We start from the raw sequence: 26,059 nt of genomic DNA on the forward strand, positions 1-26,059 counted from the left end.
AAATGACAAAAGATAGATTCTCTTTGGATTAGACTGTTGAGTTTAATTTTCAACGTTTGGTTGCCTTATCTTTATAACTTAGAACACTTTGAATTTTCTAGTCAAGAGGACTTGTTATGTACCATTCCTCGGTTTCTAAGGACTTGCGCACTAATGCGGAGTCATATTCTTCTTCTTTTTTATACAAAAAGTATTGTTAGATGATATAGAAATATGTTTTAGTGTATATACTATGCAAATTGCAATATCTAACTTTGAAACAATTCTCAAGACGTTGTTTCAAAACATATACACTTATGTAAGGATTGAGTCATTGAGATCGATGAATAAATTACATGATCGACGTGATGCTGTGAATCTAGATATTATACACCACTCTTCTTGTTTGTGTTATGAATTTGATGGTTATGTAATCATTTTTGAAATACTGACTTAACAAGATTGAAAAATGTAATAAGTCGATAGATGTAGACATTTGGAAAACTCTCATAAAAACTCAAGGACACAAATCTGAAACTGAACAAGATCGTGATACTGAACATGCCAACATGGGCTTGAACCACAATTTGTTGTGAACCGGAGTAAAATATGTAAATTGGTGCTATAGGAATTTGATCCGGTTTAACTGAAACCGAAAACGGTGCGTTTAAAGTCACCAAGACGAAGAAAAAGGGTTTTAGTTTTTGTGAGGGGAGAGAGACTGAGAGGTTATCATGGTGGCGCGTCGTAACAAACCAAAAGCGCCGCTGGTGAAACACCGATTTTCCGGCGGCGACAGTCACAAACCAAAACCACCACCGGCTACTAAACAACCATTTTCCGGCGTCGAGAGCCACAAACCAAAAACATCACCAGCTACAAAGCAAAAGTTTTCCGGCGTCGAGAGTCACAAACCAAAAACGCCGCCGGGAAAACAACGATTTTCCGGCGCCGAGAGTCGCAAACCAAAAACACCACCAGCTACTAAGCAAAAGTTTTCCAGCTTAGAGAGATCAGCTCTCTACGCCAGAAGAGAAGCAGCTAATATACTCCGTACCGTTCTCCGTGGTGACGCCGAGCGACGAGCCGTTGCTTCCATCAAATCACTCGTCTTAAGTCCTTCCGTTCGCAACAAACGCGGCACTTTCGCTCTTGTCTGCGAGACTCTCAAATGTAACTAAACTTCTTCTTCTTCTTCTTCGTTCCTAATTTTGAGCTTAAGGAACTAATTTGTTGTGTATTCAGATCTTACTGTGATTAAAGATGTTCTTGATATAGCTAATGTATTGAATAGTAAATGGAAGGTATGTATTTGTTCATATGAATTTGCTAAAATTGCTCTGTTTCACTTATCTTTAATGCTTAGTTTACTTTTGTTTGTAGAGGCAAGAGCCATTGGTCTTCATCGTTTGCTACGATATCCTCTTTGGCAAGGTAGGTGGTCGCCAGTTGCGACTGGTTCTGTTGTAATAGCTTAATTCAATTTTCTGTGATGAATTAAGATGTTTTGGTTTACTAGAAGAGGAATTTGTGATTGTAGGATACTCCATCAATTGGTGATGCAGAGAAGTTTCTTATGCGGCATAAAGAGGCGTTATTGTCAGGTTTAGCTACGCTTTTAGTGAGGAAGAAAGTCGATAGTGTTGATCAGTTGTTGGGTTCTAAGCTTACTGGTATTTTGTTACCCTCCTTTATATAATGTGTTTCACTTACTTTTGGCTTTTGAGTATGTTTCTGTAGCTTGATTTTTAAATTTGGATGCAGGTCATTTGAAACCACGGTATGTTCGTGTTAATACGCTTAAGATGGATGTGGATTCTGCAGTGCAGGAGCTGGAGAAGCATTACACGGTACTTTCCAAGTTTTTTATATAAACCTTGAAGAATACTTGTGTGCTAGATATGTTGTTTAGTTCTCGCAGGATGAGTGTTAGAATTAGTTATTGTGGAAGGGAGGTCTAGTTTAAGTCATTCACCGGGGGAGTTTTCTCTGAATCCTCGTATAGTTAGTGATGTTAAAATCTTGGATGTGTACAATATATGTGAACTGTGCTTTCTATGATGTCACAATCTTCTCTTTGTTATGAGATTTCATTTTAACTCGTATTTTTTCACTATAAAAACAGGTGCAGAAGGACGAGACAGTTCCTGACTTGTTGGTGTTGCCCCCTGGCAGCGATTTGCATGCTCATCGTTTGGTTGCGAATGGACGTATATTTTTGCAGGTAAATTGTGAATGATCTTTGTGAATTCTGTTTGATATTTGGTTAATTTGACTGACATTTATTCTTTCAAATGATAGGGGAAAGCAAGTTCAATGGTAGCAGCAGCACTGCAGCCACAAGCAGGATGGGAGGTAGGCCACAGTTCTCGCATTCATTTACCAGTATTTTTCCATTTGACAAAAAATGTCCCATTTGGTGTTTCTCATGGTGATTGTGGAATAGACTTAATGTATCTTGTCTGCCTAGTTAATGTGCTTTATTTTTCCTATGTTATCAAGGTTCTTGATGCCTGTTCAGCTCCAGGAAACAAAACTATTCATCTTGCTGCTCTTATGGAAGGACAAGGAAAAATCATAGCATGTGAGCTAAATGAAGAACGAGTTAAGCGTTTGGAACATACTATAAAGCTCTCTGGTGCCTCCAGTATCCTTCTCTTGCCTTCTTTCTCGTATAACTCTTTTAGCTTCTGTTTGATAATTTGTCACAAGTGAGTTTAATTACATGGAATTTGAAGAAAAAACTTGATTGGATAAATGCTTGTCAAGTCATGTCCGTCTATGAGGGCTTTTCTTAATGCCAATTTGTAGATATCGAAGTCTGTCATGGTGATTTTTTGGGCCTAAATCCGAAAGATCCTTCTTTTGCGAAGGTAAGCATTACTTAGTCTGTAGCATGACTATCTATTTTTCTTATTGTTCCATGAAAGGTTCCCACACCAACGTTCTTAAAATCATTTCTTGATTTTGGATCTATTTAAGATAGTACAAGTCCAGTATTTTCATTATCTTTTGTTTTGATAGTCTACCGTGAAGAGTCACTCTCTAAAATGAACAAGAGTACCCATCTGATAGCATTGTCTAGAGTCTTGTAGCAAAAGCAGATATAGTCATTTGAGTTATTCTTGATGCTTGGGTGTGGCTGACTATTGCAGATTCGGGCTATATTGTTGGATCCTTCTTGCTCTGGCTCTGGCACGATTACAGATCGTTTGGACCATCTCCTTCCTTCTCATTCAGAAGGTATTAGCTGATCTTCTGTGTGTGTGTGTTATGTTACGAAGTGACTGAACCTTAACACACCTTTCCATGTAGATAATAACATGAACTATGACTCCATGAGACTGCACAAGCTCGCTGTTTTCCAGAAAAAGGCTCTTGCCCATGCACTCTCCTGTAAGTTTATATACTTGTCTCATGTTAGCTAAAACAAAAAATGAGGGTTTTACTTAGCTTTTGAAGAATCTCCCAAACACGTTGATCCATGTTAAATTTCCCCTCTATGAATGCATAAACCATATATACACTAAGAGAATCTTACTCTATATGTAGATATGAATGAGAACTAAAAACTTATATGTTTTAATTAGTTCCAAAGGTTGAGAGAGTCGTATACAGCACATGCTCCATCTACCAAATAGAAAACGAAGATGTCGTCTCCTCTGTTTTACCTCTGGCATCATCCTTGGGCTTCAAACTTGCTACCCCCTTTCCTCAGTGGCAGCGTCGTGGTCTCCCTGTATTTGCAGGATGTAAGTATCACCCTTACCATCGGGTTTCACCTGATTGACTCTGTTTCTAACCTTTTGATCATGTTGGCTTTGGCTTGCAGCTGAACATCTACTTAGGATGGATCCGGTGGAGGACAAAGAAGGGTTCTTCATCGCTTTATTCGTCAGGGCAAACAAACTCGATAACCCAAAATCGTCTGAACTTCCCGATAGAGTGTGTAGACGAAGACCCAAAGAAAGAACCATGCAGTTACATCCCTATCTTTGTCCCAAAATGTTCAGAGCTTGGAGTGGGACCTTGCACAGGCTCAAGACTAGGTTCCTGTTATCACGTAATGGTTGTTGAATTTTCAATTTTGTTTATGCCTTTGATCTTCATGTTGTCGTCAAAATTTTGCAACAAAGGCATGAAAGGAACATCGTAAGGTAAAATCAGAACCTCTTTAACTTTTTATCACATTACAAATTGCAGTACACAACATTATGGTTTTTTCATCAAAACAGAACACACAAAGAGAGATAATAAGCTCAAGCGACTTGAGCCTGAATGGTTTTTGGTTTCTTAGGCTCGGGAGAAGGAAGCTTCTCAACGGTCACCCCTCAACATATTGTCTATGTTCGGTGCTCATTACTTCGGTAAATTTAACTTCCTCACTATCTCCCACATCCTCTCAGTCCACACGTTCTCCTCTTAGCTTCCCTCTGCTTCTCTCCGCTCACCATAAGCACCTTCTCATTCTCAATCTCTACTCTGACATCTTCTCCTTCAAACTCTGGCATACCCACCACAAAAGTGTAGGCGCTCGGGTACTTATAACATAGGCATTGCTGACATATGCTCTTGAGGGATTGCTGCGGTCTGCCTTTTCATGTTCCTCCGGGAATTCGTTCTAGTATGTCTTCGAGGAAAATGGTGGTGTTGAGCCTAACCTGTCCACACCAAGATATATTCGTTGTTTGCCTTTCTGTTATGTCTTTAGTCCTAAAATGATATGTTGTATTGTATCTGTGCGTTAGGTCTTTGAAGTTTATATAGATTGATTAGGAAATGCTTTGTATTCGTAACGTATGTTCCCTTGCAGGTACATAAACGACGAAGCGTGGAAGATTTGTGTCCTATGAATGGTCTGAAACAGTATTTGCGATATCTGGTTAATCTTTTTACAAAAAATGTCTGAATGGTGAAAAATAAGCATTGGATCATAGAGATTGTACATTTGATATATATAAAAATAAAGGCAATTATTAAGCATAGATCACAGATTTAGACTAACCACTGAACGTAGTGAGATTTATATAAAAAAAATAGCATTGAACTTATTAAGACACAACTATGAAAGTAATTAATGTGATCTTTGCCACAACATTATTATTTAGATTACAGTTTAATACGTTGCATACTCATCACAAGAGAATCGAGACATTTAAGAGAACATAGGCATGATGTATCAGTCTCATCCTTGCTCTTCAGAACAAAAGCATCTTTGCATCGCAACGAACATATAGTACAAAACGGTCGAGATGTATGGTTATTGGAAACCACTTGGAACTCACGACTACATAAAAGAAAACTGTGCCCTGGCCTCATGTAAGGTGATTTACCGAGTACGCAGTCGATATGAAGAGTCGAACAACATTTGTCACATGAGTAAAACCACTTCCTTGGATCGGTTGGTTTTTCGCATATCTCACACCAATAATTACCGTAGCGATATCCACTGTATCGTAGATAGAGAGGATGTTTGTCGTTCTTGTTGAAGACCTCTTTTGGTAAAGTAGCACATTTGAAGCACAAAAAGAAATCAAGTTTAACACAACTCAGTGAGCCGTACACCATTTGGTCACACGCCGAGCACTCCCGAGGAAAAAGTGAGAGGATAAATAAGGAATGCAAATGACTATCATGGTTAAACTCGTCTGAGATTGTAGCACAACGAACATCCAACTTTACATTTCCGCTCTCGTACCTAAACCCGTTGCTTGGTCTTTGACAAGCAACACATGTGAAAAAGCTTTTGGAAAGCTCGAGATCTTCTCCAGGTTTAGGATTCGGGTAAAGAGTAAAGTGATTCTTGTGTAACTCATGCCTTTTTGTCCGCGGAAGATTAGCGCATGTTTCATGAAGAATGAAATCACAATGCGTGCATATATAGCATGCATCGTAGTAGAATGGAAGAACGCATGCGTAGCATCTTTGGTTTTCGTCGCGAATAAGAACATCTTGATAAATAAATCTTAATATATGTTCATGACTAAAGTGTTTTATAACTTTGTCATCAATCACCTCAAATGGCGTTATATCCTCGGTTTTGTTATCTCCCTCTTCTTCAGGTATTCCATCAAGTTCTTTCCCATCCCATACATCATCCCTTATTGCGCACTTGGAATGGACTGCATAATGACAAACCGAGCAAGAATACGCTCCATATTGGTTATTGATAATTTTATGGCAAACTCCGCATATCCACTCCTCCGGTCTAAGAATATCGACATGAGAAATACGGTGATCATGACGATTAATACTTATAACACTAGGTAAATCAATGCAATCTCTATGAATGATGAAGCAACATTGAAGACATGTGCAAGGATATGAGGAATTATCTACAGAGCCGCAAGCATCGCAAGTGAAGGAGACAGAATCGATGGGCATAAGGGAAAGCGGGTGCTTGTGGGATGTTGTCTTGTAGATAAGTAATGGCCTCTTCAGACAAGCCATACACACCTCGAACATACAACGTGAACAATTGTAGAACATATCCAATAACTTGTATCTACAAAGACAACATTGGTCCCGTCTACGGTAACCTATGATACGTTCATGCAGCTTAAGAGGATGCTTATGATGAGAAGGGCTGGTGATCTCAATGCAGTCTTCATGAAGAGAAAACTCGCATTGATTACAAGTCAAGACTTTGGTGGGTTCAAGTCTCTCTATGGAACACACTCTGCATTTAGAGGAAATGTTTGTAGGGAACAAAAAATGACGATGAACTGCCAATTTAACTGCACCAAGAAACCCGTCACGGATTTTGTCTATCTCTCCCATGTTTTGATTGTATTGAATTTACATAATATGTGTATATATATTTTTATATTATTGTGTATGATGTATCTTAAGGAGCAAATGATTCCTTTCGTCTAGATCATTGTAACAAAAACCTTTCTTATAAAGTAAACGAAAGAGAACACTTACAAAAAACTATTGCTTTGTTTTGAATTAAGTTATGTCCGAATATTAGCTGGGGCACGTTTCTTTGCTACTTTTCTATAAGGAATCAAAAAGGTGAGGAAAATATATGAAATTGCTTATAAACGTGTGTCTTATTTAGAGAGACAATTTAAGTGATGTCCAAAAAAAAATGATGTTTATGTATTGTGTTAACAATAACGTCAAAAGTAGTGACCCAGTGGTAAAAAATTGGGGATATGGTGTCAATCCATTCCTCCCTTATATTCGATTTTTACTGAGAATTCTTTCACTTCTACTTGGCCAGTCAAAATAGTATTATACTGTCCAAGCCTCTGTGGTCTAGTGGCGCAAGCTTTGATGAAGGGTGAAACCTTCGTACCTAAGTTCCATTTTCTTTTGAAACAAAATTACATTTGTTTGGAAAGTTTGACAATTGGGTCTTAACCTAATTAATTTATCTAGTATTTAGAAATACAGGCGGCTTGACTAACCCCTTGTTTACCAGATCAGCCGATAGAGTATATAAAAAAAAAAAAATAGTTTAAATCATTTGAACGGATATTTAAAAGCTACTTTCATCCAGTAAAATAGTGAGATCGGTTTTGGCTAGATTTGAACTAGTCTGGTATGAGAAGTGTTAGTGTAGTCAAGAATGCTGAACATGTACACCAGAACTATACAACTAAACACAACAGTCAACACATATACCAAAAACAGTTAATATTTATATCTAAATCCTTTAAACTCATTAAATTTATGCTCCACAACATTTAAAGTGACATGGAAACCAAGCAGCATTTGGTGCAGTGACGAGTTAGGTCTCTCATAAAAAGTGAGATTTATGGCCCCTTGAATTCGAGGCTTTTCAGTTAAAATTGACGAGACATATGAGGAATCAACGGCTGACTCTCGTAAATTGTGAGATTATGGAAATCAGTTTGAAATGATTTTTCTACTTTATCCTAAGAAAAATCAAACGAAATTACATGCAATCAAACGATTTAACAATGATAAACAAGCATTTGATCATAAGAACCGAGAAGATTGACAAAAATAAACATAAAGACAATTATATTAAGTACTAGACTACTAGTATAGAGAGCACATAGATCACAAGATTTAGTATTATTCTGTTTGTCAAAACACTATACACTTAACACTTTACTTATCATCTAAAATCAATAAACTTTCATTTACAATCGAAAACTTGCATTTGCAATCTAGACTATTTCTTGGACCTTTTAAAAAAGTTATTTATTTCCATAAAATGTAAGAAATTCTATAAATAGGCTCTGTTATCCATACTATTATACATATGCATCTAATTTTATTTAAAATGTAACTAAAACAGTTATTGATAAATACATTATATCACAAAATAATCAAATGCAAAACCTACAGAAATCAGTAAAAATAAAATAAAATAATAAATATAATCCACAGAAGGATGAAACAAGTGGCGATTCCGACAGAAGCCACTCTCTTCTCAGCCTCATGTAACCTTAAAAACTGTGAGTTTCTCTAACATAAACCAACCAACACTTGCCACGTGCCCAGTCCCATTACTCCTCCTCACACACCTCTTGAGTCCGTTAAAGGCCGCTCCTTTTATGTTATCCACACGACCCATCGTTTTGGCTCTGACTCTATATTCACTATAATAATATTAATACACGAGTTCATAGATTTTGAAGCTAATAAATCCACAGAGATTTTCTCTCTTTGATCACAATTCAATCATACACTCTATTCTCATCTCTTACTCAGGTCAAAACTCTCTAAAGTTGGAATCTTGATTTGGTTTTTAAGGTAAGATTAGCTCAAAATGAGTTTAGGTGCTTTGATGGAAGAGAAGAGAAGAGCAACAACTTCATCTTCTTCTTCTCAGGTACATATGTCAAATGATATAGATTGGCAAATGCTTGATAAATCGAGGTTTTTCTTCCTCGGTGCTGCTCTTTTCTCCGGTGTATCCACTGCTCTTTACCCTATTGTAGTTCTCAAAACAAGGCAACAAGTCTCTCCGACTCGTGTCTCATGTGCCAACATTTCTCTGGCTATTGCTAGACTTGAAGGTCTTAAAGGGTTTTACAAGGGTTTTGGAACATCTTTGCTTGGAACCATCCCGGCTCGTGCTCTCTATATGACTGCTCTAGAGATTACAAAGAGTAGTGTAGGTCAAGCAACTGTTAGGTTAGGATTGTCTGATACTACGTCTTTGGCTGTTGCTAATGGTGCAGCTGGTTTGACCTCGGCTGTGGCTGCCCAGACTGTCTGGACTCCGATTGATATTGTGAGTCAAGGGCTTATGGTTCAAGGCGATGTCTCCTTGAGTAAGCATCTTCCTGGAGTGATGAACTCTTGCAGATACAGAAATGGGTTTGATGCTTTTAGAAAGATTCTTTACACAGATGGACCAAGAGGGTTCTACAGAGGATTTGGGATCTCGATCTTGACTTACGCACCTTCCAACGCGGTTTGGTGGGCGTCTTATTCTTTGGCTCAAAAATCAATTTGGTCTCGATACAAGCACTCCTACAACCACAAGGAAGATGCTGGTGGCTCAGTGGTGGTTCAAGCGTTGAGTGCAGCTACAGCAAGCGGTTGCTCGGCTTTAGTAACTATGCCAGTAGACACAATCAAGACGCGGTTGCAAGTCTTAGACGCAGAAGAGAACGGGAGGAGACGAGCAATGACAGTGATGCAGTCAGTGAAGAGCTTGATGAAGGAAGGAGGAGTTGGTGCTTGTTACAGAGGATTAGGACCAAGATGGGTCTCAATGTCGATGTCCGCAACAACGATGATCACAACCTACGAGTTCTTGAAGCGCCTAGCAACAAAGAAGCAGAAATGATATATTGATAAAACCTTGTTGTGTTAAGACTAACCAAAATACTTTTGATTGAGTTTGAAGAATGTTAATAAACAAACATAAAACAGAGCAAAAGATCATTACCCCTAAACAAAGAGTTATCCCTTCAATCGCCAAAATGTAACAATGAAAAAACTAAAATGTCTTCCTAAATTACCAAATCCATATGACAAATCTGATCTAAACCAAACAGTTAAGCTGTTCATCATCATATGCAAAGGTAGATACACAGAAGCGAGCGGTCAACAAATTTAGGAACGAGCCCTTTTGTTGCTGCAAGAAGGGCACTTGTATTGCTTGATGTGCTCAGCTCTTGCTGGTGTTATCTTAACACACTTTCCATGAAACCACATCTCACAGAGGTCACAGCAAATCCAGAACTCATCAGCTGCATAGCTCTCACCACATGCTCCACACTGTGTTTCACCTTGCTCATCCTCATCCTCCTCTTCCACACCTTCCTCTTCCTCCTCCTCATCATCTTTCGGCTCCGGCTTTGAGAACTTGGCACGGGATTCAGATCCTCGCTGTAACGTGAGACAAAGAAACCAGAATTAGTACAAGGATTAAACTGTAGAGAAGAAGTACAGTGGAAAACAAAGTCTCTACCTTGGAGCTTGATTTGGATCTGTTGCTGCTGTTGTTGGAAACAGAGGACTTATCTTTTCCTTGTTTCTTAGCAGTGCCAGCTACAACCTCAAAGATTGTTGGGAGGTCATTCACCATATTGAAAAGCCTCTTCCTGTAACAAATGTGAAAGAACATAAATCACAGAGAGCTACATAAACGGTGAAGGAGTAGAACAATGAGTGACTGAGAGGCTTGCATCTATATACCACCAAGGAACATAGATGTAAGAAGATTAGACTTAAAGAGGAGAAGGATATACATACCTATCAGCTTTGTCAAATCCAAACCTGGCTCCAAAAAAGAAAGCAACAGCAAGAAGCCAAGCATCACTGTGGACAGCAACAAGGGACAACCAATCCTTTTCCGCCATCCCGTCTCTGGCAAAATTGATACCCAAGACAGGCTCTGGGAGCTCAGGAGGAACCTCTTCAGCTGGCAAATTCACTTCCCAGTGCTCATTTGGATGTCCGTAAAGGCAAAGGTTCTCCTTTTCTATAATCACAAAAGGAAAATGATGACAATTGTTCAAAAAACCTTAAATTAAAACCAAGTCAAACAAAAAATCAACACTTTGACTCCGCTCAAACTCTACACTGCAATTCAAATAAATCTGACAAAATCACAATTTTATCCACAAAACAGAGACAATAGAATCTATGAACCCTAAATGCTTCACTGAAACAACAACAATCAGATTGAAACAAACCACAACGAAGCAAATTCAAAAAACCAAACTTTCGCCGGCGAGAATCAATCTCGAAGGAACAACAACACTCACAAGGATCACAAACAAATTTTTTCTTTAGTTGAAAACACAATCGAACCAAGTCAAACAAAAATCAATACTTTCGACACTGGAGCGCAATTCAAATAAATCTAAACAAAATCATAAACAGAAAAGAGAGAGAGAGAGAGACTATGAACCCTAAATGCTTCACTGAAACAACAACACTCAGATTAAAACAGAGCAAAACATAGAAAAATTCAAAAAACACAAATAAAAATCAAAACTTTCGTTAATTCAAATCAAATCTCAAAGGAACAACAACACTCACCGGGATCACAAAGTCGGAAAAACTCCTGAACATCTGCACACACAAAAGGGTAATCTCAAAATTCAGTTTTTTTCCGGTGACAAAACTGAGATAGTAATAAGAAGAAAGAAAAAACAAATTGTTACCAGTGGTTAAAGCCTTAATCATGCCAGCTCTACGACCCTTAAAATCCCTAAACACCTCTTCAACAGTGCGTGGATTGTACGCGCCACCTGCTTCCATCTTTCTTACAGAACAAACAGCTTCGAAGGAGACAAGACAAGAGTGAAAGAGAGAGAGAGAGAGAGACAAGTATTTGACCGGCGCTGAGAGAATTTGGGTTTGCGAGAGAAAGAAAGATGTGAAAGAGAAAAAGGGCGGACCCAAAAACAATTAAGCGGATTTAATAAGATGAGGAGGAGTCCGCAAAATGAATCTGATGAGGAGGAGAGCACGATAAGTTTTATCTTTCATCCTCTTAGATCTTGACGCGTATCTCCTGATTTCTGTTGTTGTATCTATGGATATGTTTTTAATTGGATTGGCTTATTTTTCGGGTAATAGATGTTTATCAAGCTTGAAATTAAGAGTTTTGTGTTAATGATACATTAAATTGTAATGGTTGTAAGATTGCAGAAAGTTTTATTAGATACTCTGTTTTTTCGAAACAAATGTTCGGTAATCTGGTATCTGCGAAATAAATTTGACCGTTTTTCTGTTTTTCGCGGTAAATGTTCGGTAATCTGGTAACTCAGAAATAAATTTGACCGTTTTCTATATTTTCATTCGCGCTCTTTTTGAACATGGTAAGGGATACATACTTTATTTTAGATTAGTGAGAGGTTTCGGTAAGTGTTTATCAAATATTCAGTTTTTCGCTTTAAATTTCGGTAATCTGATATTTAAGAAATAAGTTTGACTTTGTTCTACATTTTTTGGTTTCGTTTTGTCTTTCGCGCCAATTTTTGGTATTCTGGTATCTGAGAAATAAGTTTGACTGTTAATTTTATTTCTTCACTCGAGGTCTAGTCTTTTTTTTAAAAGAGTAATAATAGTCTGGTTTTGATTAATGAGAGCTTTTAAATAGTCTTACTAGTTACTAGATACCTTTTTCGCACCAAATTTTTGGTGATCTGGTGTTTGATAAATAAGTTCAATCTCTTCTCTTTTTCAAGGTCTTTTTGATTTTTTAATAAGTACTATGCATTATTAATATTTTGGAAAAAAGTTTATTCAAAATACTTGGTTCTTTCGTGTCAATCATCCAAATATATCGATAACCCATATACAATTTGATAGATCGAACTATACACTAGGAATAAAATTGTAGTTTCATGGATTTCATGAATTTATGAATCATATCTAATTCCAATATAGTAAGATTTTGAAGTAGTGTTATCTATAAAATCATGATTCAGTCCTCAATTTTGATATTTTATGTGGATAGAAAATCTTAACTTGTAGGTAATTTGGTGAGAGTGAGACTGATAAAAGAGAATAAGAACTATGTTTTACTGAACAAAGTACTTAAAGCAATGAATATATTTTTGTTTTCTAAATTGAATTGAAGAGACACGGAGAGAGTAGTAATGTTGATAGATTCAAATGTCAAACACCTCCTCTAGAATCCTTAATCTTTGTATGAGGTACACTTCAAGATCTTCAAGAATTCTTTTGATTTTTTTTCTAAATCAAATGCAACGTTAAATTTGACTCTAGAAAATGGGCTTGAAGTCTCCAAGCTAAACTCATTACATGTCACACAGACACGCAAGATAGTGATCTGATGGCTTTATTTGCCCAAACTGGATACAAAATCCCAATACCATCAATAAGTTCTGTAATAATGCAAGCAAGACGATAAGCGCATTGAACTATATTGCATTCAAAGATTGTGATATGCATCAGATGTCATTGAATATTTCTCAATTTGATCTTTTGATAAAGATCCCATGAAATCATTGACGGTTGCATAAAAATTCTTAATGTTTTCGCTAGTTATTATTACATTCACAATTAACAAAATTCAAAATTTATATAAATCGGCTCATCTTCCACTTTTCCAATTACTCATATGTATATGATTTTTCCACAATTTGAATTAAGGTAACTTCTATTATCGTCTTGATATAATTCTCGCTTATCAAACTTTATATTTGGAAAATAACATATTCAATTGGACGAGAAAGATACATATGTGAAACTTTCACTAATCTTAAAGAAAAAACATTAAAATTTGGGATTGCATAAAGTTAAGTCTCACTAAAATCCAACTTGGCAAAGTTATTGCACAAAGATAAGTCTAACAAAATCCGACAAATGGCAAGATTCTAATTAGTTTTGGTTTGACATATATTATTATTATTATTATTTTCATTTTGACATATGTTATTTAATAAATTAAATCTAACACTTGTGAAGAAATTTTTATTCTAAAAAATCATTAATTTCTTAATATCATATAATTTTCTAAAATTGGTAAAAAAAATCTAAAATTGACTATTTTTCTTTGTTTGAGTTTTATTGGGTCTGAGTTTTTGGAAATTTAGGATTTTGTTTCACTAAATAATAAACAATTAAACATGGTAAGTTAGAAAACTGTGTAACAGTTGTAAACACACTGTTTTATTGAAAAATCTCAAAAACAAAATTATCTTCACACTCTTCTCATTTCTCTTTCGTAATATATATAAGATATAAATTGACTGCTTCTTTGATTTGTCACTTTGAACTGCTAATCATTCAATTTAGAGAGTACTTTGTTGATAAATGGTTTTTCAGTTCAACTTGGAGGAGAAATAAGAAGGTTACAAGCTTACAGCCCAACTAAGCTATATAGTTCTTGGGCTTAGCCCAATAATACAATACTGAATTTAGAGAGTTTTATGAGGGCTTCGAAAAGTATTGAGAATAGAAATTGTTTTCAATACTCACTACCAAATGCTTGATTGTGTCTATATGGAGTTATAGTCTAGTACCAAAGAGAAATCTATAACAATTGGCAGAGCTAAAGATCGGTTATTATTCTCATAAATTGCATCTCATATCATACAATGTTATGAATTCTCAATAAATGCAGAGCAAAACAAAACATCTCAAGGTCAAGATGTGATCAAATATTAAGCTGAAAGATAAAGAGTTAACATTAGCCTCGTCACCACAATGCTTTTTTAAGTTAGCTCCATAACTTTTGCTGTCTTCATGATGCAAAGACCCGTTGACGAGTGGAAACATGAGCTTGAGACTTGACGGATACATGAGAAACAATAGGCTTCAACAATGCCTTCACTTCCTCCGGTAAATCGAGTTGCTTCCTAACCTCATTCGCTAACTCAATCACATACTCTTCCTCATGCTCTGTTATCACAACATTTCATCTATCAAAAATCATACCAAAAACAGTGGTTTCTTTAATATAAAGTCGTTAAGAAAGCTCTCTCTTATACCAATGTCGAACATTGCTTTCTCTAGCTTGAAAAGATACTCTCGGTTGTTCCCACAAGGTCCCGAAGCCGTAGCGATTTGCCTCGCCATTTCTTCCAATGGAGCTGGACCTAAGTAGTATTTGTTCGACACTTTGTCTGGTGTTGACGTGAAGCTACACAAAGAAACCAAACTGATTTCAACATTGAAATTTCCTAATTAGAATCATTAAGGGATATTTATGATTAAAACTTACACAATAACTCCGGTAACGATTGGCGTGGAAGTGTCATTTTCCTGCATTCAAGAAATAGAAATCAAATAAATAAATAAAAATACTAAAATTTGGGAAAAAGACAACAACAATAAAACAGCAACAAGTTTCTTACAGTGTAAAACTCAACAAGTGTTTTTGAGTCGTATTCACACTCTCTTCGTTCCAAGTACTGCAGAAGAAACATGAGCCATATCAACATATATTAAGATCCAAACAAAATAAACACACAAACACAAAACTAAACCAATAAAAATACAGAATCTTCTTTTTACCTCCATTGCTAGTTTCTCTTTCTCTGGTCCTCCACGAACACAATAAGCAGCACCCCACTGCTCAATTTAAACAGAAATTTTCAACATCAATTTCAAATTGCATTTTTGCCATAGACTAATTAAGTATAAAGCTATTTCTAAAGCTAAATATGGCAAAATGGACAGTGCTATTTTGTAAATAAATGGTGCATTTTAATCCAAAAATACAAAAAAGATATAGAAAATAATTATAACCAGAAATTCGTTAAAATTCGGCACGAAAATTCCAACACACTAGTGATTATTTTGCAACTAATTTCCACAATCTTCTATTTACTATACTTATTTAATAAAATTAATTTTTTTTGAACACCAAATTCTAATAAAATAATTAAAAGCAATGACTTACGCAAATAGCTCCGGTGGATTGCTCCAGCGTACAAGTCCTAGCAGGATGTTCAGGAGTACCTCTATGATCAATACACGCTACAAAAAAGAATAAGAAAACATAAGCAAACAATTTGATTCAATCTTTCAACAACAACAAAAAAACAATGTGTTGTTATTATACATACCTAGATCGAAGACACGTTTATAGTCCTTGATATAACCAATGAGTTTTTCATCAAAATCAAAACCTGGGTTCCAGATCAAAGAACCATATCCAAATACCCACAAAACCATCTTTGATCCTTAGCCTCACACACAAACAACAATCTTTAGAGAAAATGAGAAGAAGAAAGAATGTGATATTTTTGAAAGAAGTGGGAGAGAATTGTATTAATATATACAGAGTGAAAAAAGATTTTGGGTGTAAAAATAGAATCCCGAGATGTGTGGGAGTTAATGATTTGAATCTAGACGGCTTTTTGAGGTTTATACATTTTTTACCGTACATTTCGGCATTTAAAGCAGATCCTACTCTCTTCCTAACTCTAATCTAACGCATCTTTTTTCTTTCTTTCTTGTTTTTAGTTTGTGATACATTGAATCAAGACACCTTTTTGTTATTATTATTCTTACCTAATAGAGACAGAAATGGTCCAACATAGCATAAGTCTTAGCCCAAACCCACGTTTTTTCATTCTGGTTAGGATATTTTTTTGGGTAAAAGTCAAATTTTGTCTTTAAATATTGGTTGGTGGAAACAAAAGGGAGATGGAGAGGAGTGGACAGAGCCACAAGTGCACAACTCTCAAAATATCTATCTTTTTTGTTGATTTGGTGTATATGGATGTAATGTTGACGATGATTGGCTACTCGAAAGAGATCGATGTGTAATTGGTTGAGTTGGGAGAGATGATTATGGAGAAGTGACTCGTTTTGGGAGTCAAATTGATGACTAAATTTTACTATAAGTTGGTGTAAGCTACACAAGTGGATGTCCTTAGTTGGGTCGCATCTTCTTTTATCTACAAGTTGGGCTCTTAAAACGGCTGAATTTATTTATGGGGAGAATAGTTGGGCCTTCTTAAGAAAATATAGTTTCTACGAAAGTACAACCAAAAAATGAAGAAACAAAATGACTCTAGTATCGGTTCTGCAGCCATATTATTTATATTAGCTTGAAAGCACGTTGAGCCGTGGGTTCATTGGTGTTGGACCACTCATTTTGGATTTGGTGGCACGTTTTGGTTGTAACTTGTAATTACTGTCACTCCCTAAACAAATACTAAAGTCATTATATACTATTATTGTTCAACTCCAAATTGTTAATTATACCACCGTCATAATGTTTCTTTTGTTATTTAGACATTTACGCTCTATATAGTCAGTATACGTAGGGCATGTGTAGCACCGTATCGTTGACGACGACCTTCAACGGCAGAAATGTAGAAGCCGACGAAAGCAAAGGAAACGATCGATGGTCAAAGAATGGCACCAACGTCGTTGATTTCAGAGCAACATCACTAAGATATATATTTCCGGTGACTGAATTTTTGTCTTCACGGAAATATAAAAGTTGTTACCAAAATATTGAAAATTAATTAAGTTAGCTGATTCAATTAATTCTTCTATTGTTCGCCGAAAGTAGTCTTACAGCGACACTGTGACGATCAGTCTCACAAACTCTTTAAATTTTCAGAGCATGTAATAAATATTGTCGTTGAGACAGCGATGCTAGTATGCTACAGAAGTCATTAAAATTGAGAGAGCTGGCTCTACGAAGAGAGATTATTGAGAGTGAGAGAGGCGACGACGTGGCCGAATGTGATTGGGTTTTATTTGTAACAAAACCAAAAAAATAAAGCACTAGTGCTTTGTTTCCTCCGCCAAAAAAGAACCCGACGGTTTCATCTCTCTCTCTACAAAACAAAAATCCGGTGGTATGATTTGCAATTAGTCGACGGCGATGATGTGTGTAATCGTGGATCTGAGACGCCGGATTTATTTAATTGGCAGACGCCGGATTTGTGTTGATGAGATAGGTTCCATTTTTTATCTCTCAATAAGAGAGACTGTTGGAATCTCATCTTTGTTAACAATATGCAACAGAGATTGGAAGAGAAAGATGTGAGAAGATGGTGAGAGTAAGAACAATCGTAACTCGTAAGCAAAAGAAGAAGAGAACAAGAAGAAGTGTGTTGTAGGTGGAAGAAGAACAAATAAGAAAAAAAGAGACCACTCTGTTTTGTTTTGTTTTATCTTAATTGCGAGTGTGCTTCGTAATCTTGTTAATATGCTAACATACAATTGTACTTGAGAATTTAGTTCAACTTTGAAAATGGTTCAGCCATGAAAATCAATACAATTCCACTTACATTGATTTTGACCTTTACTTTAACAAAATATCTATAAGATTTGGGAATTTGCTAAAACAACAAAATATAAAGCAAACTGAACTTCACAAGTCGATTTATCTTATTGTACATGTATGCCTACAAGTCTCAGAGATTTTATGGGCATTCGATATCAAGTTCGTGATCAAAAGATGCATTTGCAATTGAAAGGTGATTTGGTAGAACATATAAGGGAAATTTTTTGCAACAATCAACAGAACAACTGATCGTTATTCCATTTTTTTCCACATCTATTTCAAAATATTTCAGAATAATGTATGTTTAATAGTTTATGCTTTGTAATAATTATTAAGTTATATAAAATAAAATAGTTTTATTTTAATATTTTTTTTAGAGAACTCATGTTAGAGAACCTACCATTGGAGTATAAAAAACTATAAAAAAAACACAAAGCTCTCTACTTCTTCTTTTTTAAAATTTAATCATTAAAAAGGGGAGAGAGCCCTTGAAGGGACTCTCTACATTGGAGGTGCTCTAAAGATCTTACTAAACACATATCACTGGTTATCATTAACTGTCTATTTCCATGTAACCTACCCATTTTTTTTGTTTTACTAATTGTTCGACTAATCATTAGTCACACTAGTAGCTACTGTATACGTTTCTAATTATATGTAATTTAAAGGTTTTTTTACTTCTTTTAATATAAGTGTTGTTTTTCACGTTTCTATACAAAAATTAAATTTATTTAATAGATTTTAACCAATTATATTTTACATCATATTTTTTTATTGATTGGATTAGTTGTAATTAATGATGTTTTTATAGGAAAGAAATAAATTAAATGAGATTTGTATGTTTTCTTAATTTGTGTGTAAAACCTTAAACTACAAATATTTAGAAAAACAGGAAGTATATAGTGTACAGTAAAACTTATATAAATTAATGTTGGGATCGAGAAAAAATATTAATTTAGAAAAAGCTTTAATTTATCGATAAATTAATTTATAGAGAAATTTTACCAATTTTGTGATTTCTTACAAAAATTTAATCTAAAAAATAGTTTTTTCTATACAATCAATAATCTTTTTTAAACCAATTACTAGTAGAAAACTATTTTTATAGATGTTTGAAAACAAATTAAACTTTTTTCTACGTAGTAAAAATATTAGAATTAAACTATACAAATAATTAATATCAATTGAAAAAAAAATAATAGAGTAATATTTTACTAAATATTTTACATAATATATATTCATAAATATAAATATAAATATATATATATACATAATCATAAATTTATGAAATTATTAATTTATAATATTGATGGGACCAGATATTTACATAGGATTTTCAAAAAAGTTATTATCTTATTCATTTATCGATTTGTATCAATTTTTACACTAGTCTCAACTCAGAACCGGAAGAACTTATTAATTTATAGAAGTTATTAATTTATAGAGGTTTTACTTCAATACACAAAAAAAAAATTATTTCCAAAAAAAAAAAATACAGTAACAGTCAAAATAATTAAAAAGATCACACAAGAAAAATAAAATATTAATATTTGTTAATTAGAAGGTATTCATCACATATAGTCATGTTTCATATATAGTCATGTTTCATAACAGTTAACGTTTTAACATTTGAATGTCATCTTCTGAATTCATTTCGTTATAATAGAAATCTTAACAATTTATGATATGTGAAATACGAAGGTATAGTCTACTAAAAAAAAGAAATACGAAGGTGGGTCTAACTGGTAGGTGTTTTTAGAAGAAAAGAGTATATTCTTAATTGTTCTGAATTCATCTGTGTATTCACCAGTCTGAAAAAAATGAGAAGAATTATTTTTCTTCTGAAAGTCAAAAACAGAGTAAAGTAGGAGATTTAATTCCTCTTCAAAAATAGCTAAAGTATGTATAGATTTATTTAAGTCTATTGAATGAAAGTTGCAAGCCATATTACAATTTATTGAATAGATTTACCAAAAAGTATGTATAGAATAGTATATAATTACAAATTAATATTTACAGAGTAGTGAATAGTGATTAACGTTTTAAATACCCTATTTTGGTTATTATTAGATAAAATTTATATAAATTCTAAGCGACTACTATTATTATTGTACTCTCTATGTCCCAACCTATATATAGGATGTTTTAGGTTTTTTGTTTCATTTTATTAGATTTTCTCAAGTCTCTATGAATTAAATTTAAAAGCTTATAACAATTGAATTGTGCAGTATTTATTTATGTTGGTTAAACTTTTATAAATGAAAAAGCATTTCTTTTTTTTTGTACTTTTAGCCAAAAAAATCTTATAAAATGGAATAGAGGAAGTATTATATTGAAATGAGTAGGTATAAATTCATTATTTAGGTCTATTAAATGAAAGTTTCAAGTCATATTACAATTTCTTGAATAGATCAAGGATAAAATAGGTATATAAATATATCGTTACAAAAATATTTTTACGGAACAACGATTGACTTTTTACATAGATTATTTCGAATATAATTAGATCGAGCTGATATTGTTACAAAGTTTATAAATTTATATTGTTACAAAATTCAGTGGCTTTTTGGATGAAAAACATTTATAAATTTATTTCATTTAACATTGGATTGTGTAGACATTTTCTTCAAATATATACTTAAGGTCATTCTAATTTTCTGTTGTATAACATTTGAAAAAACGAAACAATTGAATTTTCCACCAAACTTTCTACTTTGCTTCTCAGATGTCTTGAATAAGCGAAATATTTAGCTGTGAGTGTTGTCATCGTGAACAGGTGCGGAAACTGGTGCAGGAGATGTCGACACAAATAAATGCTACAAAACTGGTTTGCATGGCGAAATTATTCCTTTTTAAAACAATTTATTTGCTTATTCTTTCTCTATTTTTTATCAGGAAAATATTCTCTCTTTATTTTTAAGTCTAAAAAGCATATTAATATTTTTCTAGGATGTAAATATTTACACGTTCCAACAAAATTTGTACAATACTGATAATCAAAGACCTTAAATCACCCATAGTGTCTTCGACTAATTTGATTGCATCCTATAGACATATTTCTACTTTTGTAGTATAACCTTTTAATATATGAACAGTTTATTAATATCAAACATGGTTCGCCGCAATACATGACTATCATCTTTTTTTTCTTTCTTAAGCTTTATTGTCATAGGTAAAATTGCTACCATACTATTATTTTTGAAGTACATTTTAAAATGTAACTTTTATTATGGTTAATTATTACAAAAATTACATTACTTATATCTATGCATCCGGTCAATTTAGCAATTAATTCTCTATCATTTATATAGCCAAACAGATTTTTTAACATTAATTATTAAATTAAAAATAATTATATAATGTTCCATAATTAATAATATTGATATTTAGATGATTTTGTTGAGATTTAAAATATAATTTGCCAATCATCTTTGTTTGATTTTGTTATCTTATTATTTGAAATCATATGATACATAAATCTAAAAACATTTTTGCATATCTTGTGGTTCAAATTTTAAAAGATGGACATATATTACTCAACTAATAAAAAAATGTGTGTTCAACTTTCCACATTTGCTGAACTGTTTAGTAGTTATTTGGAGTTATGTTATAAATAAGATCAAAATGAATCCAAATCTGAATGAGCATGAAGCTTAACATACTTTGGTTTTTTAGTTGGAACTATTTAATTTTTCTTGAGGCATAAATTTTAAATATCTTAATTAATATATTTAAACTAAATCTATTTTTTTAAATATTATAGATATTAAAACGTAGAAAAAGTTTAAAATAACACGGGACATGTTATAACGCTTCCATAATGTAAATTCTCATTTTATTATTGTGTTAACACGATCAATAGACATATCAAATGAAACTAATTTAATTAAAATTACGAAACAAAAATTACTCACACTAAGTTACCATCGGTTGGTTGTGCCCATTACTCGTTCTTGAATCCAAATGGTCCCAGGAAATACCATCACAGTCATTACGGAGATTTACATACCAAGATTATCATATGTATCCCATTCGTTAATGTTTTGTGAAGTTCTAAGGAAGACCAGATTAAGTCGAAGTTCCTGGACATATAAGGTTGGTTTTTAGAATTTAAACCAATTATATATTTAATTTTTGTAAAAATTAATAGTAAGAACTTCTTAAGAACCCATCAATGAGGATGGTGTAAAAGCATCGTAGACTATTAATTTTGTCTCTTAACCATTATGATGAATTGTTTTATTGAAAAAACTTATAGCTAAAAGATTTTGTTATGGTTTGAAGCTCTTAAATATTCTTTTATCTCTTACCTAATTAGCAACTCTTCTAAACTATTCACATATTATTTTTATTATATTATACCTAAAATTTATAGTTAGAAACTTGCAATGAGGATGATCTAAGCCTCATAACGACATTGGGGCTCTTGTCCCCTGTCCATCATCAGTCAGGAACTAAATTGATATGAAATAAACTGGATCCCCCACTAATTTATTTATGTGGCACATTAATTGGTAAACACTACAACAATGTTGTGTTTTGTTAAATCACAAATCCATTTAAATTTAGAATCGCAGGTTAAGAGATTTTTTTTTGCTAAGAATATAAATATTATTATAAAAATGAGACGTTTAGATTTTATAAGATGATTTGCCAATTGCTTAAACCTATTGATTGGTCTTAACTTTACCAAAAATATATATTAAAAAACATGGAAACAAAGACAAAGCGAAATTCAGCACATCGACATATCATGCATGCATTAATACAAACAGATTAACTAGACCATTGGTCGTCCAACCAAAACAATACAATTATGCCACTATTGACAATTTCATACATGGATAAAGTGAGATGTCATGAATGTGGTTGTACATAACTAAAGATGGAACTGAAGTACTAAACACAAATTGTAATTAAGAGATACTACGTTACAATTTTTATGGTGAATTTGTGAAGTTTAAATTATTTGCAATATTCGTTTTCTGAACATGATGCAGTTTAACCAAAGAAATTGACATTTTAAAAAGCTTGAAAATAAGGCATGATTGTTTAAAACTTTAAATGGTGGTGTGTTTAAAAATAGTATTTACTCATATAGCTAAATGTTAATTTGTTGAAGAAGAAATCATAATAATGATGAAGAGGTCCCATACATAACAATAATTAGATTTCACTGTGCTTGTATTTATACCATCAAGATGGTCAAGAAATATATGAAGAGCCCCCATCATTAAATGGAGACATTATTTATTGGCTATGATTAAAACAGAAGTAAATATATAAGTTTGTGGAGTATAAAAAATAAACAAAGTGTATAGAAGCATTGACTTTGACCACATTAGAATCTTTATTACGTACCCCAACGCTTCTCAATGCAAAAGAAGCACATGCAACCATCCACTTAGAACCAAACATATGCATATGTGTGATTAATGTTGTTGAGCTTCTACTCCACGTATACGATTTAATTGTACGTAACATATCAGTATATCATTTCAATAACATAACAAAATCTATAGAAACATGTATTTCTTGTAAACATGTTTAAATTACTATCTACGTAAATTTTGCGTGTGGGACGGAGTGGAACAAACACAAAATTCAGTTTCTAAGAGATTAATCTAGGTTGAACCAAAACAATTCCTGCCTTTTTTTGTAAAATGATCAAAGTTGGCCGTGATCATTATACCATAATTAGTCACCATCGATTTTTTTTTAAGATATGCTCTTTTAGTTTCACCTATTTACTTTGATCATTCGACTTCCATACACATACAGTAATTTGTTTTGGTGTCACCCTAGAGAATTATATTGCTCGGTGCTTTTCCTGTTTTGTATATATGAAATTTCATATTATAAACTAAAGATGACAATTTCGTAGGTGTAAGTTTGAAATTTCTAATTATAAACCATGAATGGGATATTTCGTACATATTTCGATCTCTTTATAAATATTTCATAATTCCAATCAATCATATATGTAAAAGTACATCATATATGTTCACCCAATAAACTAGCAACATTACTTTCAATGACTTTTAGCTTTTCCTAGGTTACATCATATCTAAAACCATCCTTAGAAGTTAGAACAATGACTAAAATATATTTTCTGGCATACAAACGTCAACCAAATTTGTATCAACTCGTAACCTTTTAGCCCGCCAAATAACTTTATTAGCCGATTTTTTTTTTAGAGAGACATTCTCCACACAAAACAAAACAAAAATAATAGTTGGATACAAGATATTTTTCAATTGAGATATTAAAACAGAGAGGTTCATTCATTTATCATCAACAGAGAACACCGACAATAACTATAGAGACCAGAGAGAGAAAAGATAAGGTACGAAGAAGAGAACCAGTTTCGCAGAATAGTACTTGATGAAGGTACTCAATAATCCAATTCTTCAATTATTTCTAAAATATAAACCCCACCGTCGTTTTCTTGTTCCTCTCAATTATTTCACAACGTCTACATTTCCTAATTTATTTATAGATCTACTTATCATTATCAAACAAAATTACAATATCGAAACAATGTTTCGTTGGATACTATTTTTTACCTACCATATATACAAGACTAAAATAAACAACGTAGTATGAACTATGAACTCGAGATTAGTATGAGTTTTGATATTAAACTCGGAAACACTTAAATTTAAGATGAATCACCAAACTACAATGTCTTATTATGAGTTAAGTTAATCAAACATAAGTGTAAAAACAACCAATAACATCGTTAATAAAATAGAATGTTTGAATCACACTAAAACAAAAATTAAGACATGAAAAAAAACATTGATAAAATGGAACCAAAAGATATAAGCTAGATCTCGAGACTACTAACCAAATTCTTCTGTAACATTGAGTTCTTGCAATGAGCAATAGCTCCTTGAATAGCACTTTGTAACTCTTCCATTGAAGATGACACACTGTTGTTGTTGCTACTGCTGCTACTGCAACTACCTTGATGAACCGGAAAACCGCCACGTGTCAGTACACCGGAGTGATTCGGAGATGACCTCATCGACGATGGACAACTCGCCGCGCATCGTCCACGTTTTGTGTATTTCATTAGGTTTCCGGAGAAAGAGATTGATAAACCACCACCGGAGGAGACAACGGTTGGAGCGGCGGTGACGGTGGTTACGGTGGTGGTCCCACGGATGTTGTTACCGGAATCTTTGAGAGATGATGATGACTCTGTTTTTATATTGGAGCTCTGTTTTGGAGATAATTTTTCGTATAATGGTTTGACTTTTTTCATGTATTTCCGTATTACTTCTTTAGCTGTTGAGCTCATTCTCTTCACCGACGACGGAGCTGCGGCGGTTGTTGCGGTGGAAGAGGAGGAGGAGTGGTGGTGGAGATTGGTTTTGGGATCTTTCTTGAAAACAGAGGAGAATCTAGAAAGTGAGAAACCACCACTTGAAGATTTGTTCTTTGGAGGTTTAAAGAAGAAATCTTCATCGTCAGTTACAGAGCTAGGACGAGAAGAGTCACAACAATCAAGCGGAGGAGGGTGAAGGAGAGGGAAAGAAGCTGTGGAATCAGTGGAGGAGTTAGATTCAGTGGAGTCACGTGCGGCGGACGTTGCGACGGAGGAGGAAGAGGAAGAAGTGTAGTCTGAGGAAGAAGTAGAAGAACCAAGTGTACGGACTAGAGAGAGACGAGGAGAGAGCTGAAGAGGAAGAAGCTGGCCTTTGTAAAAGAGTTCATCGGCGGGACAAAGCGAAGAAGAAGCTTTTCGCGGCGAGATTGAGATGTTAAATTCGAATTCCGATGAAGATGACGACGGAGATGAGTGAGATTGCGGTGGTGAGTTACGTGGACGTGGTGGTTGACGTCTCATTATCTCTCTCTCTGGTTCTTTTGTATGAGTCTCTCTATGCTTTTGTTTGTGTTATG

At 34.0% G+C, this 26,059-nt stretch overlaps 6 protein-coding genes and 2 long non-coding RNA genes across 13 annotated transcripts; 3 read left to right on the forward strand and 5 right to left on the reverse strand.

Moving 5' to 3' along the window:
* The first annotated feature begins 533 nt into the window (after positions 1-533).
* On the forward strand, positions 534-4,964 carry AT5G26180 (S-adenosyl-L-methionine-dependent methyltransferases superfamily protein). 5 transcript variants are annotated; one of them, NM_180748.2, is made up of 15 exons: positions 534-1,152; positions 1,225-1,283; positions 1,363-1,413; positions 1,520-1,652; positions 1,744-1,829; positions 2,105-2,203; positions 2,281-2,334; positions 2,482-2,626; positions 2,791-2,852; positions 3,135-3,222; positions 3,295-3,375; positions 3,570-3,731; positions 3,812-4,136; positions 4,215-4,346; positions 4,793-4,963. In NM_180748.2, exons 1-13 carry the CDS (start codon positions 714-716, stop codon positions 4,054-4,056), a joined length of 1,704 nt encoding a protein of 567 aa, NP_851079.1. In that variant the 5' UTR covers positions 534-713; the 3' UTR covers positions 4,057-4,136; positions 4,215-4,346; positions 4,793-4,963. The 5 variants fall into 5 exon arrangements, with proteins under 5 accessions (NP_851079.1, NP_197990.2, NP_001331922.1 ...); NM_001343967.1 differs by having other exon boundaries at positions 633-1,152; positions 4,505-4,963; NM_122519.3 differs by having other exon boundaries at positions 4,215-4,963.
* A 14-nt stretch (positions 4,965-4,978) lies between these two features.
* AT5G26190 (Cysteine/Histidine-rich C1 domain family protein) lies at positions 4,979-6,760 on the reverse strand. Its single transcript, NM_122520.2, has one exon. It carries the CDS (start codon positions 6,757-6,759, stop codon positions 5,089-5,091), a length of 1,671 nt encoding a protein of 556 aa, NP_197991.1. The 5' UTR covers position 6,760; the 3' UTR covers positions 4,979-5,088.
* Positions 6,761-8,602: 1,842 nt separating this feature from the next.
* On the forward strand, positions 8,603-9,865 carry AT5G26200 (Mitochondrial substrate carrier family protein). The gene has a single exon (NM_122521.5). It carries the CDS (start codon positions 8,729-8,731, stop codon positions 9,755-9,757), a length of 1,029 nt encoding a protein of 342 aa, NP_197992.1. The 5' UTR covers positions 8,603-8,728; the 3' UTR covers positions 9,758-9,865.
* On the reverse strand, positions 9,779-11,954 carry AL4 (alfin-like 4). Its single transcript, NM_122522.5, has 5 exons — positions 11,586-11,954; positions 11,461-11,493; positions 10,669-10,897; positions 10,385-10,517; positions 9,779-10,302 (listed from the first exon to the last, which is right to left on the reverse strand). The coding sequence occupies exons 1-5, from the start codon at positions 11,680-11,682 to the stop codon at positions 10,027-10,029; spliced, it is 768 nt and encodes a 255-aa protein (NP_197993.1). The 5' UTR covers positions 11,683-11,954; the 3' UTR covers positions 9,779-10,026.
* Positions 11,955-14,429: 2,475 nt separating this feature from the next.
* AT5G26220 (ChaC-like family protein) lies at positions 14,430-16,345 on the reverse strand. Of its 2 annotated transcripts, NM_122523.4 has the most exons (7): positions 15,966-16,345; positions 15,800-15,876; positions 15,412-15,468; positions 15,252-15,308; positions 15,119-15,159; positions 14,886-15,037; positions 14,430-14,796 (listed from the first exon to the last, which is right to left on the reverse strand). In NM_122523.4, the coding sequence occupies exons 1-7, from the start codon at positions 16,072-16,074 to the stop codon at positions 14,639-14,641; spliced, it is 651 nt and encodes a 216-aa protein (NP_197994.1). In that variant the 5' UTR covers positions 16,075-16,345; the 3' UTR covers positions 14,430-14,638. The 2 variants fall into 2 exon arrangements, with proteins under 2 accessions (NP_197994.1, NP_001332737.1); NM_001343968.1 differs by having other exon boundaries at positions 14,430-15,037; positions 15,966-16,277.
* Positions 16,346-17,398: 1,053 nt separating this feature from the next.
* On the forward strand, positions 17,399-18,056 carry AT5G04205. The gene has a single exon (NR_142741.1). It is a non-coding gene; the product is annotated as an other RNA (long non-coding RNA).
* AT5G04215 lies at positions 17,543-17,800 on the reverse strand. Its single transcript, NR_142742.1, has one exon. It is a non-coding gene; the product is annotated as an other RNA (long non-coding RNA).
* Positions 18,057-24,371: 6,315 nt separating the features above from the next.
* Positions 24,372-26,059, reverse strand: MAKR1 (membrane-associated kinase regulator). Its single transcript, NM_122524.3, has one exon. It carries the CDS (start codon positions 26,001-26,003, stop codon positions 24,978-24,980), a length of 1,026 nt encoding a protein of 341 aa, NP_197995.1. The 5' UTR covers positions 26,004-26,059; the 3' UTR covers positions 24,372-24,977.

The sequence above is a fragment of the Arabidopsis thaliana genome, chromosome 5 (assembly GCF_000001735.4).
Source record: "Arabidopsis thaliana chromosome 5, partial sequence".
Lineage (NCBI taxonomy): Eukaryota > Viridiplantae > Streptophyta > Magnoliopsida > Brassicales > Brassicaceae > Arabidopsis > Arabidopsis thaliana.